The sequence below is a fragment of the Phoenix dactylifera genome, chromosome 3, assembly GCF_051530095.1.
Source record: "Phoenix dactylifera cultivar Ajwa chromosome 3, Ajwa_hap1_PhDact_Kaust_v1.1, whole genome shotgun sequence".
NCBI lineage: Eukaryota > Viridiplantae > Streptophyta > Magnoliopsida > Arecales > Arecaceae > Phoenix > Phoenix dactylifera.
In genome coordinates, this window is record NC_143192.1 from 36,796,594 (window position 1) to 36,812,813 (window position 16,220).

Here is a 16,220-nt window from a genome sequence, read left to right on the forward strand (position 1 = left end):
CAAGATATGCTTGAATTATACCTAGAACCTTGTCATGGTATATTATGAAAGAACAATTGGAATCATGCGTCTTCACTATTTATATGATCAAAATAATATATTTTAATTTTGGCAATTCACTACGTGATGTGTCAACACTTAATAACAGCATAAATAGCCACATTATTAAGTGTTGACACATCACGTAGGGAATTGCCAAAATTAAAATATAGCCACTTAATAACAACATAAATAGCCACATTATTTTGTCATTATATTTTTCTCTTAGAAACAAAATCTTTATAATCTATATTTAGCATTACAACGAGTTGTAATTGTTAATACAACAACTACCATTTTAAAAAATCCACAAACATATTTTATTTTAATATTAAACAATAATTTCCGAAGAAGGTCACTACAAAATTTCATACTTCGTTTTTTTTTTTTTTTTGAGAGAGAGAGAGGCGTGATATTGTTATATCAAGCCATACAAAAACTCATGCCTAGTGCATAGATAGAAACCTGGCAGAGCAAAGATAGAAACGGTGACATTCCCACCGTGTGGTCACCAAATTGTCACCACACGGTAACAGCCTGTGTGCGTCTCACACTGATTCTGATAGAGCTTCGACCCCGAGGGGCAGAATGGGATATAGAAATGGACATGGTGGGGAGGAAGAAAGCGAGGGGAACCTGAAAAGGATGACGTAAAAAGTGAGCGTGGAATCTTAATAAAACCCCACCGCCAAAAAGGAGCGTTGAGAGATATATTATAATAAATTTATTTCAAGCTTTATAGGCAGCTACCACGAGGGATATTGGATAGCCTTTGGGCAAACATATTTTTTATAAAACTAATGGGACTTCAGATTGGATGGCTGCCTATATAGCTAGCTATATGGATAGTACTATATAGGTTGAAGATGATGAGTTATTTCGGGCACTCTAAAATGTTATGTTTTCTATTTTTATAGGATGTATTCGTATTTACCAAGATATCGTCCGTCATATATATATATATATATATATATATATATATATATATATAATAAATTTATTTATTATCTAAAAATAAATAAAATGTGAGAAAGATTTAGATATATTTATAATAAAAAAAAGATAACCTAAAAAAAATTGAGAAAAATGGTCTCTAAAGGGTAAAGACTAAAGGGCGGCCCGTTCAGCGTTTTTGTCCTCTGCCCATCTCTTTTTCTCGTCCCCTGTCCCTTAGAAAGGAGAACAAAAGAGTTCCAAAGAACCAATCTTTCCTCTCTTCTCTTGAGAACCTACCGGAAGGAAGAAAGAAGCCCATCTCGTCCTTCGAAGAAACGTAGCCAGGATGTCTTCTCCAAGCAAGCGCCGCGAGATGGACCTGATGAAACTGTGAATCTCTGGAACCCGCTGCCCCTCTGATGGATGGATTTCTCCCTTTTGTTTTTTTTTCCTTATTTTTGAAATTTTGGATTCTTTTTGATGTGATATAGGATGATGAGCGATTACAAGGTGGAGATGGTGAACGATGGGATGCAGGAATTCTATGTCTATTTCCATGGCCCAAATGAGAGTATATCATCGGAGCCATTTCTTCGTTTTATCTTATTCTTGAAAGTTTTTCTTGGTTTTCGGTTTTTTCCCCCTTGATCTGGGTAGTTGATGTACTCACTCTGGAAGGAAAAAGTGTCTCGATTTTTTTTTTTAAGTTTTTTCTTCTGATCTTTCTTTCTTTCTTTCCTAAAGATAATTCTTTTATCGATTTATGAAGCAAAATTTTCTTCTTGAAGTTGTCGGTTGTCTTTGTTTGTGCTACCTCGTCTATTTGCTCAAAGTTGCTCTTCTTATGTCTGCAATAATATGCAGCCCCCTGATGTTCTCAGAAATTTCTTTGAGATGGTTTATTGATTTCATGATCTAGTCTTACAGTACTTTGATCTCTAAGTAGTTTAATGCTGTCCTGAATTCTTACTGGTATCATAAAACTGGTATTTTAAGAGATTCTTCTGTGATTCAACTATGGGATGTGTCAGGTCTTTATCAAGGGGGAGTGTGGAGGGTCCGGGTGGAATTGCCTGATGCTTATCCCTACAAATCTCCATCCATTGGCTTTGTTAATAAGATTTATCATCCAAATGTTGATGAAATGTGAGTTTGAAATACTGACACTATGGCTTTTTAAACTCTAATGGCGAGATTCTTCAACGATCACTATTTGTTGCTTATGGTATACTAAATCAATAGAAAAAAAATGACTTCGCAGTTTGCATCTTACAATTGATTTTCTTTGACTCTATTTTAGGTCTGGTTCGGTTTGTTTGGATGTCATCAACCAGACTTGGAGTCCCATGTTTGGTAATAGATCTCTTCTTCTCACCATTGTGCATTAATGCCATGGCTGACTTAGAATTCAATAGATGTTTGTAGTGGCTGGTTAGTAGCCACTTCTGGTCATCATGAGTTACACTGATCATCCCCTGTCTTTCTTAACAGATCTTGTTAATGTTTTTGAAGTGTTCATTCCTCAGCTTCTTTTGTATCCTAATCCTTCTGATCCATTGAATGGGGAGGCTGCAGCATTAATGATGCGTGATCGACCTGCATATGAACAAAAAGTGAAAGGTGAGGTTTTTAAAGTTCATCCTTGATTTATCTTTCTGGAATAGGTACTTCTTTAGTATCTGTATTTGGATAAATTTTCTGATGATTGTGCCGGACCAGTGATGGCCTAAACTTACATGTGAATGCTTGCTATTTTACACCACTAGGTTAGAATGTATGATGCACAGGGTCATTTGTATAACATTATGTTGTACTAAGTTGCAAGTAGGTGTTTTATGTGAGAAACATTATATCCATTTACTCATCTAATTTGTAATGTTTATATGCAAGGGAATTAAGCAGCTTGTCATTGCATCTGCTCATGCTTTTGAGACGGTTTCTATTCTGTATTACATTATTTTAATCCTTGGAACTCTGATGATAAATCAACTCCATATGCACTCCTATATGTCAACCCTAACCAAAAAGAGGCTTATGGAGGAAACTGTTTCTTTGTGTGGATATTTTAGCATATACAATTTTTAATTTATAAAATGAACAATAGTTATTCAAAGACAAACCTATACAACTCATGAAAGGTCTCTCATCTAGTTTGATACAAATGGCATTGGATTGCACCTGTAGTTTCCCTAAGGAATGTAAATTCCTTCTTGTTTCAGAGTGCTAGGTTTCTAAGTCAATAAATAACCTGCTGTTTCATTCTTAATTCTTAATGCTGTATTCCATAACGCAAAATTAAAACTGAGATCTTCATAAATTGGACAAAAACATGAGTTTGACATCTGTTGAGCTTCTCTATTTGTGATGTTTTTTTGTCCAATGAAATTCAGATGTGTGAAAGAAGGTTTTGTCTGAGATAGTTGAAAAGGTTCATTGGTGTTCTTATGCAAGACTTTAAGTATACAGTTAAATTTCTTCCACTCTAGTTTCTTTGAAAGAAGTATCAGTAGAGATAGAAAAAAATATAAGTCAAAACTTGTACTGATCTAACTCACTAGAGAAAAATGAAGTAATAAAGGGCAGCAGCATCTTGAAAGATAAAGGAGGGGATAGAGTCCCAAACGGTGTATTCGAAATAGTTAAAACAAGGTCTCAAGATCCAATGAAACTGAAGGCATACATCTAAGGAAATCTGACTAGGGATACAAAATTCCAGATCTTCGAATTAGTTAAAATAAGGTCTCAGATCCAATAAAATCAAAGATATACATCTAAGAAAATGTGACTAGGGATATCTTTATCTCTCCATTCTTCATTCATAAGTAATGCTTCTATGGAAAATTTACTTATCATATGTGTCGTGTATGTTTCTTTTTCTTATATCTGTATATGACTACAAGTATAATTCTGAGTGGTTTTTTCTCCATTGAATGCCTCCTTTTTCTAAGTCAGTTTGAAAGTTCTCTTGTAGATACTTGTGAGAACTTTATTTTCGGCACAAAGAAACTTAGTTTGCAGCTGAACTCAATCAGCTAGTCTTTACCAACCATATGGAGTTGGCCTATTAAACTGAATCCAAGTTTGTATGGCTTGAAATCCTAATATTAACCATTTATGAATTGGATCCATTTTTACCATGAAACTTGAAAGATTAACCGCTTCTTTACCCTCTAACCCATCCTTTCTCAATATGTTTTAATATTGTTTTGCTTTACATTTTGGTCAAATGGTTCTCTTTGGATGTTGTGGCCTCCTTGATAGAGATGATTGCCATGAATATAGCATTATTAATAACGTTTTCCTAGGTCCTTTTGGAAAAAAGAAGGTATATTTTACTAGGAGTGAGTTCCCAAATATGTGCATCATCTTCGCTCTAGCTATATGTTGGAATCACCTGCGAGGAACATATATATTAGAAGAGCTATTGGATTTGCACAAGTAGGGGCACAATGATGGAGAATTGATTGAGATATAGGCATATACAATGTACTATTAAGTATTCTCTTATATGATGATGCACTTGGATGATCTTTGTTGATGGATTTTGGAAGATTATGTTTTCGTGAAAGTGAAAATGGTGTATAACAAATAGCAAATAAAAAAAATGAGCTATAATTTTAATAAACTAATGCATAGGTGGCCCATGCCCAAGAAGCTTGGCCTGCATACACATCTAATAAGCATGAGGAGGTTGTTGGCAAAAGAAGGTGACAATTCATGGAGAATTTTGCTGCATCGAAATCTCAAAATGCAGCACTGATGCATCCTTTCATTGAAGATTTTAGTAAGAATGTAAGAGTGTAAGATATTTAGGTACAGTTATAGTGGGTACTCTCTTAGCTATGTAATTACTTGTGCTATTACATATCTTACTAATGTCCCTCCCAACAATAAAGATTCCCTTTTCTAAACCAGGAAATTTCTCAATGACCAACTTCAGTCTGTTGGTTAAGAATTTAACTAGAATCTGCAATGAATATTACGTAAGATATGAGCTCCATTACATGGACTTGAGGATTTGAATCTATGATGTTTATGCATGTCTAAGTGATGGCTCCTTTCAATACTTGAGTGTTTGCTCTTACAAAGTAATGTCCAAGTGTCATTCCAGTGTCCATTTTCAAGTGTTAAGTGCAGGTAGTCTAGGCTAGATTGAAGGGTCTGGGTAACATGGGGTATGGGCTATACTTTTGTTTTTTGAGAGGATTTTCCTACTTGGGAATAAGGACACTGTAAGCCAAGTTCCACTAAGATCGAAGAAACCTGATTTTATGGAGTTAGCTTACTTCATTGCAAAGGGTGGACAAGCAATATCCCAATATTTTGTATAAAAATCCCCTTCAAGCCCTGCAGCCTTCCATGCTAGAGATAGCCTAAACAGTTTGCTTATTCTCTTGATTAATAAAGGTTCTAACTAACATCTCAGACCATGAAGGGTCTGAAGAGGGTGGAGTTGGCTGTTCTTCACACTCAAAAATCTGATCATTACTGTTCCACAGATCTTGGTAGAAGTTAAGGAACTCATTCTAAATAAGAGAGGGTTCTAAAGACCAAGATCTATCAAGACATAGGATATGCTCTATATGGTTTGTACCATTGTCGAACTTGCTTGGGACCCTTTTTTTCTCCACTTCTCTCCTTCATTTTGTTTGTGCGACAATCTGCATCAAGCTGAGCATATTTTCCCCAAAACTTCTTGCATTCTTAGCCATTCCAAGGTTTAATAGTCTAGGAAATGAACCTTGATGCTCTTTTTCCCCTTTCATTGATGCTCTTTTTCCTAAGTCAAGATTTTTAACTTCGAAGCTTCTCTTTTGTAGCATCTCCTTTCTGAACTGATGATTTGTGGAACTTTGTACCTTGTGTTTTGAAGCATTTTTCTATCATGTAACTTGGCCTGCAAGAGGAAGCACGTTAGGCTTCGAGACCCCAAAATTTTCTCATTCAAACCTGAAGATTTTTTAACAGATTTAAACAAATTCAAAACTCAATTTTCTGTCTAGAAACTTTTTAACCTCTTTCATTTCCTAATCATTCCCTCAATGTAGATTTCTCTTGTATTTGCTGAAGATTTGTAAACTCCAAGCATGTTTATATGTTTTAAAGCAGGTTTAGGTGTTCATGCTTGAAATTGGACCTTGACATATCCAAAACACAATTAAATATGGTGGTGTTGTATTTTTAGAAGTTGATGACCGCATCATGAGATTATAATGGTTGTTTGGTCATAAACAATTTTTCGAGTGTTGACCTGTGCTGATCCATACCAGGCCAGTTTGGTAACCAGTAGGGTCAATAGCACCTGGTAAATCATTTTTTAAAATATTTTGTTTACTATATTTTGATCAGTTTCATCAATTCCTTCTTGATTTGGTTCATCATTGTAAATTGATTTTCGATATTAGTAGAAATAGCAGTAGATATTTTTTATAAACTTCTTGTATGTCACAGTGGGTGGCATGTGTACTGGTGGCTGGCATGTCCATGGGCATCAGAGCTTAAATCCTTGGTCATAGCTGATGTTGTAGCCAGAAATACAAAAAATATAGGTTTTTAGACCATCTTGGCTGAACAGCCCTTCCCTAATTCAATCTCTAACTCCATGCTTTAATTTATTATTCACTTCTGTTTCATTTTCTTTCTTCCTTAATTTCTTGAATTGAGAAGTACATTATCAGATCCTTGGTAGAATTGATGTTAGCGTTGACAGCTTTTCTAGGTTGATTCTGGAGCCATAAAGTGAAGATTTTGTGTCACTATTACTATTAAAGTCAAGTTTATCTCATATTGCATTGTAGCCCATATAACCACCTCTGCCTTGAAAAATCTTCTTTTCTTGCTTGTTGTCAACTTTTATTGAAGTTCCCACTTATTTTTATAATCATGCTTATGTTGTGTGTGGAATTTAGGCTAAAGATATCAGAGTTGAAGGGCACATCTTTACTCTAGATGTGCACGAGATAGCAGTGGAGAGAAGGGAGTAGTATTGTTCTCAATGTTATATGCCTAAATAAATAATCAAGAAATCATAGCTAATTAAGGTTAGATATATGGGCTTACCTTTTGTAGGGAGTAATCAAATTCTGTAAGTTCATATATCCTAACAAAACACATAGTGTTGTTTAACCCAGTAGTAATGCATTTTCAATTTCTAGAATCTAGTTCTAGACCATTTTTTAAATGATTGAATTGGACCCTTCACGTCAACAAGCTTATAGTCTTTGAACTTACTAATACTTGGTTGCAGTAGGAATATGGTAACGGAGATCTGGATGTCATAATGGTGTGCTTATGTCTAAGATTGTCTTTTTTAGCTTCAATTTTGGTATCTTGATCATCCATTGGATCTTTAAGTGATCTTTGGGTGCCTGTCGGAGATGGTTTCTATGACTACTTGATTTTCAACTTTGATCAACCATTTGGCTCGGAGACTTTGGCTTTTAATAGATTTCTGGCCAGATATCTCACACATTATCCAAGTTGCTTTCTGCAAAATCTTTTGTAAGTATTCTTTTAATACCTTCCGATGATGATTAAGTGTGATACGTAATACATCACCAGAAAATCATTATAATTGATGCTGTGTTTCATCTTGAAAGAGCATTCAATCATCATGATGGAGTGAAAATTATTGTTTGTCTTTATAGCCATATTGAAACTTTTTTCCTTCTTTTTGTGTGTAAAAACTCCTTGCTTCAATTTGTTGATGCAAAATCCATGCTTACATCTTGTATAAAGCTGCTTCTTAATGAAAGTACTTCTCTTACCGAAATGACCCAACAAAGTGATAGCATGCAAGCGGCAATTGATAAGATCCTGCAGTTATGTATTAAGATACATTTTGATTTAAGTTTGACAAGATCACAATTCCTACTTGGCATGGGCAAAGCTGGAATTTCTTCATCTTATATGAACTTTTGCTTTTTTCCCAGTGAGGAGGGTAAATTGAGCTTTCTTTTTTTTTCTTCAATAACTAAAACCTGGGAAGACTTATGGTTATGATATTTGAATAGTTGACTTCTTGGGTGCTTCTGCTTGTTTCTCTGACATCTTCTGGCATCTTTAGATTGACTTGTTCCCTTTCAAAATGGAAGAACAGCATTATCTCTTTCTTTAGTCATAATATTTTACTAGGCTTCCCCTTGATGGATGTGATAGTCCTTTACAGGAAAGATATTACACTTCTTCCCATTTATTTTTGAACTAACTAAGCCATTGTGGTCTACCTGGATTGTAATATCATCAACCTTTGTTACTGTGTAGGGTTATTTTCTCAACCCCTTGTGATTCTTCTTTTTTTATTCCTTTTGATGGTGGAGGCTCTTGCTTTGATAATTTGAAGCATAATGGTCCTCACCAAGACCCATTTATTTCCAGTGGGTTTGGGCAGGGCCAGAAAATGCCAGCCCTAATGCTTATCAGATGCATGACAGTAATGAGTCGTGCATATTGGCAACTCCAACTTTAAAACTACGGTTTGTAGGCAATGGTATTTATACCATGTAGGGCTCTTTAGAATCATATCAATCAACACATGCTTAATGAAGATGTGCCATACCCTTAAGATTTGTTCCATCTTTTTGGAATATTTCCATCCTCGGTTCCTTCCCATCAATCGACTTAACAACCCTTTATTTTTTGTAGAGGACTTAACAACCTTTGATGGTAATCTTTTTGATCTGATCATTGCAATCATAGGGATGCCAATAAAAGAGGGAAATAAACATTTTTGGGAAATTGAATTTTTCTATTGTATGTTGTTTTTGAAACTCTTGGCACTAAAAAAAGGGTTCTTGGAAAAGTAGGATGAAATCTGTCAAAATCTTCTTGTATAATGCTCTTTTTGAACCCCCAATCTCATCATCTCCTCAATCATTCCACATCTTCCAATAAATTCTGCAAAACACTCTTGGTCTTGTTTATTCCTTTTTTTTCCTGTTATCTTACAAGTGCTGGAAAATCTGATAGCTGCTCCATCTCTTCCTTTTCTTATTAAAGATGAAATATATTTCCATTCTCCAAAGTAAATTTTCTACAATTTCTAATTGCTAGAAACCCCTAAACACAATGGAAAGAAATTTTGATGAAGTTAATCCAATACTATCATAAAAAGTTTCTGTAAGGTCAAACTCACCCATTTCTACTCACTTTATGAACAATCATGTTAGCATGTTAGCATGTCTTCAGCCTCCGACCTTTGTCCTTCATTACCACCTTCATTTTCCATAACAGTTCACTGTAGCCACCATCATCCTTGGCCATTGTCTCCTGCTTTTGCCATCACAACATTCCACTCGCTGCCATATTAACCATCCTCCACTGCCACCACTTGTTCAACATTGTATTTTGGTTTTTGCAAATATTCCTTCACTATTGCTAAAGAATGAGTTAAGAAAAAACACTTTGATAGCAAAGCATCTGTGCAAATGTATTTAACATTGGTGGTTTTTATGTTGACCTCTAAACTACAGATCAGTGAAAGGCAGAACCATATCTAGTTCAGTCAATAGATTATGAGAACAATTTTTCTTTTCCCGGTACTTTCTTTTGGAGCAGATGGACATAAAATAAGGAGAAACTCTGGGAATTGTTTGGTAGAAAATTCCCACGAGACTCATCATCATTGTTATTATTATCTTTTCTTTATTATTATTATTTTTATTATCTTCTCCTTTTTTTAAATAAAATTGTTGTCGACCCTTCATTAACAAAGATTAGGAAGACAACTCGAGTAGGAAATGATTTTAGTGGAGATTAACTCTGAACTCAACTGCTACGGATTTCAGATAAAAGAACACACTGTAATAATGTTACAAAATTTAATTTGAGTACTTAGTGGTAAAGGTCGTGGGATGTGCACAGTTTCATAGTTCGTTTTTGTGGATGTCTCTGTTTGACTGAAAAATACTGATGAATGTTGATGATTTACTGTGGAAGACATGGCATGTATGCTTGCACTGAATTCAGCATATGCATGGAAGGTATTCTTCACCTATAATACAATCATCTTAGGACACAATGGTAAAGTAATGACTTGATCCCATGCCTCTCTGTTTAAAATGCCCCATACCAAGGTAAACAGTTGTATTGCTTCCTTTCCTGACTGAACCGAATTTCTAATTAGTTATGTCTAACCTGAGTCCAGGTTTTGCCTCTTTTAAGTATGTCTAGCATCTTATTTTTTGCTGTCGTGCTAGTGGATTAGAAATCCAAGTGTTTGGTGTGCTATTACTCATAAGTTTCCTCGTCATCATTTTTCAGAATATTGTGAGAAGTATGCGAAGCCTGAAGATGCAGGTGCTCCCCCAGAAGACAAATCAAGTGATGAAGAGCTGAGTGAAGATGAATATGACTCCAGTGATGAGGCGGTGGTTGGCAACCCAGATCCATGAGAGCAAGCTTATTTGGTTGGCTGGTCCCCTTGTACATGTTTCAGTTTCTGGCAAAGTAGACTGAATTCTCTGTCAGCTTCCTGTCACTGTAAATAAATGTACTCAGGTTAATGTTATTTATAATGTTCAGTGATTGAACTTCCGTGCATGAGCCAAGGCACATTGGGTTTTGGCTGCTCAGATCAACACAGGCAAGCACGTTCCCCTCAAAAACAGGCATAGAGGATTCTGAGCATTGCTGCCATTGATAAATTCTGACCATGATCACTTCTGAGAATGTGCTGAATTCAGGACATCTTCATAGAGCTTGGATTAGAGGGCAGGCTTTGACGCAATAATAAGGTTGTTCCATTGTGATCTAGGTATCATAAACTCAAAACATAATCATATTGCATATATCTGATCTTTTCCTGACTCGCAATATTAGGAGCTTTATGCATTGGAATATATATATATATATATATTGCTTAATGTAGAGCTTGGATTGACAAGTAGCTATAATCATAGGTGATATCCTCTGTTGAAAGGTCTTGATTGTTGTGTGCAGGTTACTGCTACAAGCACAGGTTTCGAGGGTTGGTGGATCTGTTTATGTTTCTAAGCCCTCAGCAACTATTTGTATCGTGTGGTGGGATGACTAAGGTCATGTTTGGGGAAGCTGTTAGTAGTAGAACTTTTGGAAGTAGAGCTGTTGGAAGCAGAGCGTTTATAAAAAGCTGTTTGATGTTTGGTAACTACATTTGTAAAGTGTTGTGGCACTTTAACATGTGTTTGGTAAACAAACTGAGAAAGTACTTTTGTGTGACAAAATAACCATAAAGGACATTATCAGTATTATATAATAGAGCATAATAAAATATAATATGTATTAATACATAAATATATGATATAGTATAATATTAATGTAATGTAATATAATATTATTATAATATAGTACTATAACATTATGTATTATAGAATAATAATTTAATATAATATTAAATTATTTAATATAACATATCAATGTATAATGATATAATGTAATATAATATTATATTTATAGTATAATATAATAATAAATATATAAAATATTATAATTATTAGTGTAAATTAATTTTTCATCATTCTAATGACCATTTATCTCTCTAACAAATAGAGAGAAAGGAAGAAGAAGATTGAGATGGAAAGGAACAAAGGAAGAGGCGGGATAAGGGTTTTGGGGGACAAAAGTGATTTAAATGGAGGTATTTTGGTCCAAAAAATAGCTTTCCGATAAAGCTGGAAATAGCATTTTCGGAAAGCTCCAAATTGGAGCTTCTCTCCAAAAGCTGTTTTCAGCTTCCGACAAAAGCTGAAACAGCTTTCCAAAAATTTTACGAAACACCATTTTTTATCTAAAAGTACTTTTGGAGGGCTAGAAAGTACTTTTTGGCCCTCCAAAAGCTCCTCCAAACAAAGCCTAAGTTGGTTCTGTTACCTCTCTTTTAGTGAAGGTTCTTTTACCTCTTAAAGATAGCCACCCAGCTCTTTCAAATGGCTTTAGCCACCCAGCTCTTTCAAATGGCTTTAGCCACCCTGCTCTTTCAAATGGCTTTGCCGACCTCATCCATCTTGCGGCTGGCTTGCATTATATTTTTGATTTCCCAGACTTTGACATAGCATGGTGTTCCTTCACAGGAGAGTTACCGATGGTAGATCATGATGATGAGAAATTTCAGGGCGTATTTTAGTGTATGTAGTGCCTCAATATAATAGATATAAAATTTTTGGAGGGAGCTAGACTCTGAAATGGAAATGAGTAACCCTTGTCACTCCCCAAATTCGGATCATGACATGGTCGTGCTATTGCAAACCTTTGCCCGCAATAACACGCAGCCACTTCAAACCTTCAAATCAATTAGGAACAATTGAATTCATGAATCTCATCAAATATTTCATCAATAAGGATTGATACAGAGCTTATAAAAATGTCAGCATTTAATATTCCATTTTTTTCCATAATCGTGAAGCATGTCACACTCCTTGTTCCTGGCATCTCCTATTCATCCATAAGAATATAAATAAATTGGTGTGAGCTATAAAGCTCATTAAGTAAACAAGCATAATGTTTTGTATGCCAATGCACTATTTGAAAAACAAACAGTTGTAGCAAAGAATGCATTTTCTATAATCAAACGAGTCATAAAACTATGCATATCCATTTATGCAACTTCATAAATATGATTATGCATCATAAAACTTTTATCATTATTTCATGCTTTGAAATCCGTACTCGTCATTATTCATGCTTTGAAATCTGTACTTGCTATTATTCATGCTTTGAAATTCGTGCTCTTAGATGATAGTGCAGCTATGGTCACTATTATTACCCGTGACAGGGCCATAATCTTTACCAACTATTATTCCCCGTTGGCAGGGTCTAAGCTAAGCTATTATAACTCGTTGGCGAGGGTCATATGCCGAGCTACTATAACCCGCTAGCGAGAGCCATAATCTTTGCCAACTATTATTCCCCATTGGCAAGGTCTAAACCAAGCTACTATAATCCGCTGGCGAGGACCATATGCGGAGCTACTATAATCCGCTGGCGAGGGCCACATGCCGAGCTACTATAACCCGCTGGCGAGGGCCATAATTTTTGCCAACTATTATTCCCCGTTGGCAAGGTCTAAACCAAGCTATTATAACTCACTCGCGAGGGCCATATGCCGAGCTACTATAACCCGCTGGCGAAGGCCATAATCTTTGCCAACTATTATTTTCCATTGGCAGGGTCTAAACCAAGCTATTATAACCCGCTGGCGAGGGCATATGCCGAGCTACTATAACCCGCTGGTAAAGGCCGTACATAGCAATTTGAGAGTTCATAAACCATATCAAACTTTTCTTGGATCTTATCTCATAGATACATTAAAAAGTGAATGATGACATTATGATGAATAAAACTCATGATCATGCTGAAAACTTTATTTTTCCATGCATCTTTCTACATCATCATAATCATGTGTATATAATAATAATCATGATGGATGCTATTTATCTAAAATCATGCAATTATTAGCTAATACATGCTTGATCCTAATTTTGTGAAAACATAAATAATTATATACTATTTATAATTAAATAGTCACATGTATTTGATAAAACATAAGATTACATCAGGGATGCTTACTTTTTCCACAATTCATATACACAATTTAAATTGCATAAATAATACTTATTCATCTTATAAAATGTGATACATGATCCATAATAAGATTAAGACAGGTTACTTACCTTAATTTGCTCACCAAATGCCAATTCTCCAATACCTAGCAAGATCATTAAATTACATATCACTTGCACATTTAATTTCTATTTATTTATAATCTTAAAGTCATTTACAGCCCATCAATAGGACTCAATTTCATTTTCAGATCCATAGCCTAATTTAATTTCTGGTTCAGGCCTGGGTCTATTGCATACTGGTTCAGACCTGGGTCAATTGCATACTAGTTTAGTTAATTCTAGGTTTAAGAATATTGGGCTCGGACCAGGGCCTAGCCTGGCCTCGGGTCTTTAAAGCCCGGTTCATATGAAGCCCACCGCTGGAATCAGGCCCAACTCGGTCCACATCAATTTTTATTTTATTTTTCTTTCTTCCTTTCTTTTCTTTTCTTCTTTTTCTTTTTTTTTTCTTTCTTTTTCTTCTCTTCTCCCTTCCCGAACCTTCCTCTCTCTTCTTTCTTTTCTTCTTCTCTTCTCCTTCCCGATCTCCTCCTCCTTTTCTCCTCTTCTCCCATGAAATTAGGAGGCGAGCTCGGAAGGGGCGCTCGGGAGGAGGCAGGCCCGAAGCCAACGGCGCTGCGGCCAACCAGCGGCACCGCGGTTCGACCTACAGCAGCCGCGGCCCGGCTGGCCGCTCTCCTCCTCCACCTCCGGTGGAGGAGATGGGGCACAGGCACCTCTCGAGGAGCAAAGGAACCGGCTGAAATCGGTGGTGCCCACGTGACGCGCGGCCGAAGCCCGCAATTGGCCTAATGGCATCCACAGTGCCCCGAGCCGGCGGCGTCCACGGCCAAAATAGGGGGATTCACCCTTCCGCTCTTCTTCTTCGATCATCTCTGGCTGAAATCAAACCGGTTCAACCCATATGAACCAGATTTGCATGAGCCAAGGACTCTTTCCATGAATCAGGAGGTAGGTTTGCATTTTTGAATTTCTAGATCTAAGGTTTTAATGGAAGGAAAAGAAATCGAGTGAAGGAGAAAGGACCTCAGCGAATGTCAGCTCACGGCCGATCATTGGCTAGACCTTTCTTCTCCCTCCTCTTCATCTTCTTCCTTCTCTCCTTCACTCTTCGATCTCTTCTATTTCCTTTTCCCTTCTTGGTTTTGTTTCATAGCTAGACTGGATCCTACTTGAATGAAGTATGAATGATACAAGGGAGAAGAGATCAAGACTTACCTAGCTCTAGAACGACTCTGTGATGTTTCTTCCGGTGATTCGGCGACGGTGTCGAGCTGGAGATACCTCTTCTTCCGTCGCCGCCGCTCCCGATGCAGTTCTTTGTAGCAGGAGGGGAGAGTGAGGGGTAGTGAGAGGGTAGTCTATTGAGTCCCTCACTGAGGAATCCATGAGCGCTTATAGCCCTTGGCCAGAAGAGGGGAGAGTGGTGTCAGGCGGTTCTAACCGCCTCAGTTGGCGATCACCGCCTTTGTATCTCCAGATGGGCCGGCCACGTTGAGCTTGGCCCATTAGCCCACTGTATGTGGGCTGGTTCTCACATTCGTCCCTCCTTAATATAATTTCGTCCTCGAAATTTACATACCTTAATTCTTAAATAAATGAAGTTACTTAGTCTTTTATCTAATATTTTACCATGTTTCCGCTACGCACTCTAATTCAAAACACTAAAATCCTTGGATTCACTAATAACTTTGGATCAAAATACTACTTGTATTATAAACTAAAGAGATCCATATTTGCAATTTTCCAAGTATGCCAATACCAATTATAATCTACATACGGATTTAACCTTGAAAAACAATCCTTTATAATACTATGAAAAAAATCTTTCTTGGCTCACTCCAATATTATGACCAATCCATGTACAAATCACACCCTAATAATCACCTCCAAATCTATATCAACTTTAAACTTTCAAGTCGTTTAACTAACATCCGAACATGGTATAACCGCTATGCCATGGTTAACCTTCCTACACTAATCTTAGCTCAAACATCTCTCATCATGATCAAAAACATCTTATCCAGTCCTTCCGTACTCACTGAATACTAAAATCCAGTACTTACATTTTATCACAATGCTTAGTGACCTTTCACCTAAGCACTGAATGTAATTTTACTACTCTTGTCATGTCCCAAGTGATCATAACTTTAAGCTATGATACATTTATGTTGCAAACCCTAGTGATCTTAAACTTATTCTCTGATTCTAATCTTGTCACAATCCTATGTGATCTTAACCTAAGCTCTGATAGTTTTCCAATTACAATTCACAATGATCTTAACCTAAGCTTTGATAGTTTTTATGTCACAATCATGTCCCTAGAATGGCTTGTATTAGCCCTACCTTCCTTTTTATTGCTCATTGTCACCTAAGACAAAATAAACCAAAGTTATTATTTTATTTTATACTATTAATATAGTAATTCTAATTATGTGAAAGCTAACTTAGCTACCCATTTCCATGATTAGTCTTAAAGTTTTTAATCATGGTTAAATCTATGGCTCTAATACCACTGAATGTCACGCATCGAATTTGGATCGTGACACGGCCGTGCTATTGCAAACCTTTGCCCGCAATAACACCCAGCTACTTCAAACCTTCAAATCAATTATGAACAATTGAATTTATGAATCTCATCAAATA

The 16,220-nt window shown here is 36.3% G+C and overlaps 1 protein-coding gene and 1 long non-coding RNA gene across 2 annotated transcripts; both read left to right on the plus strand.

The window, feature by feature from the left end:
- The first annotated feature begins 1,164 nt into the window (after positions 1-1,164).
- On the plus strand, positions 1,165-10,509 carry UBC6 (ubiquitin-conjugating enzyme 6). The gene is made up of 6 exons (XM_008803097.5): positions 1,165-1,365; positions 1,467-1,546; positions 2,007-2,121; positions 2,276-2,328; positions 2,467-2,595; positions 10,237-10,509. The coding sequence occupies exons 1-6, from the start codon at positions 1,322-1,324 to the stop codon at positions 10,365-10,367; spliced, it is 552 nt and encodes a 183-aa protein (XP_008801319.1). The 5' UTR covers positions 1,165-1,321; the 3' UTR covers positions 10,368-10,509.
- An 81-nt stretch (positions 10,510-10,590) lies between these two features.
- Positions 10,591-11,894, plus strand: LOC149768083 (uncharacterized). The gene is made up of 3 exons (XR_016399875.1): positions 10,591-10,729; positions 10,915-11,009; positions 11,811-11,894. It is a non-coding gene; the product is annotated as an uncharacterized LOC149768083 (long non-coding RNA).
- The last annotated feature ends 4,326 nt before the right edge of the window (positions 11,895-16,220 follow it).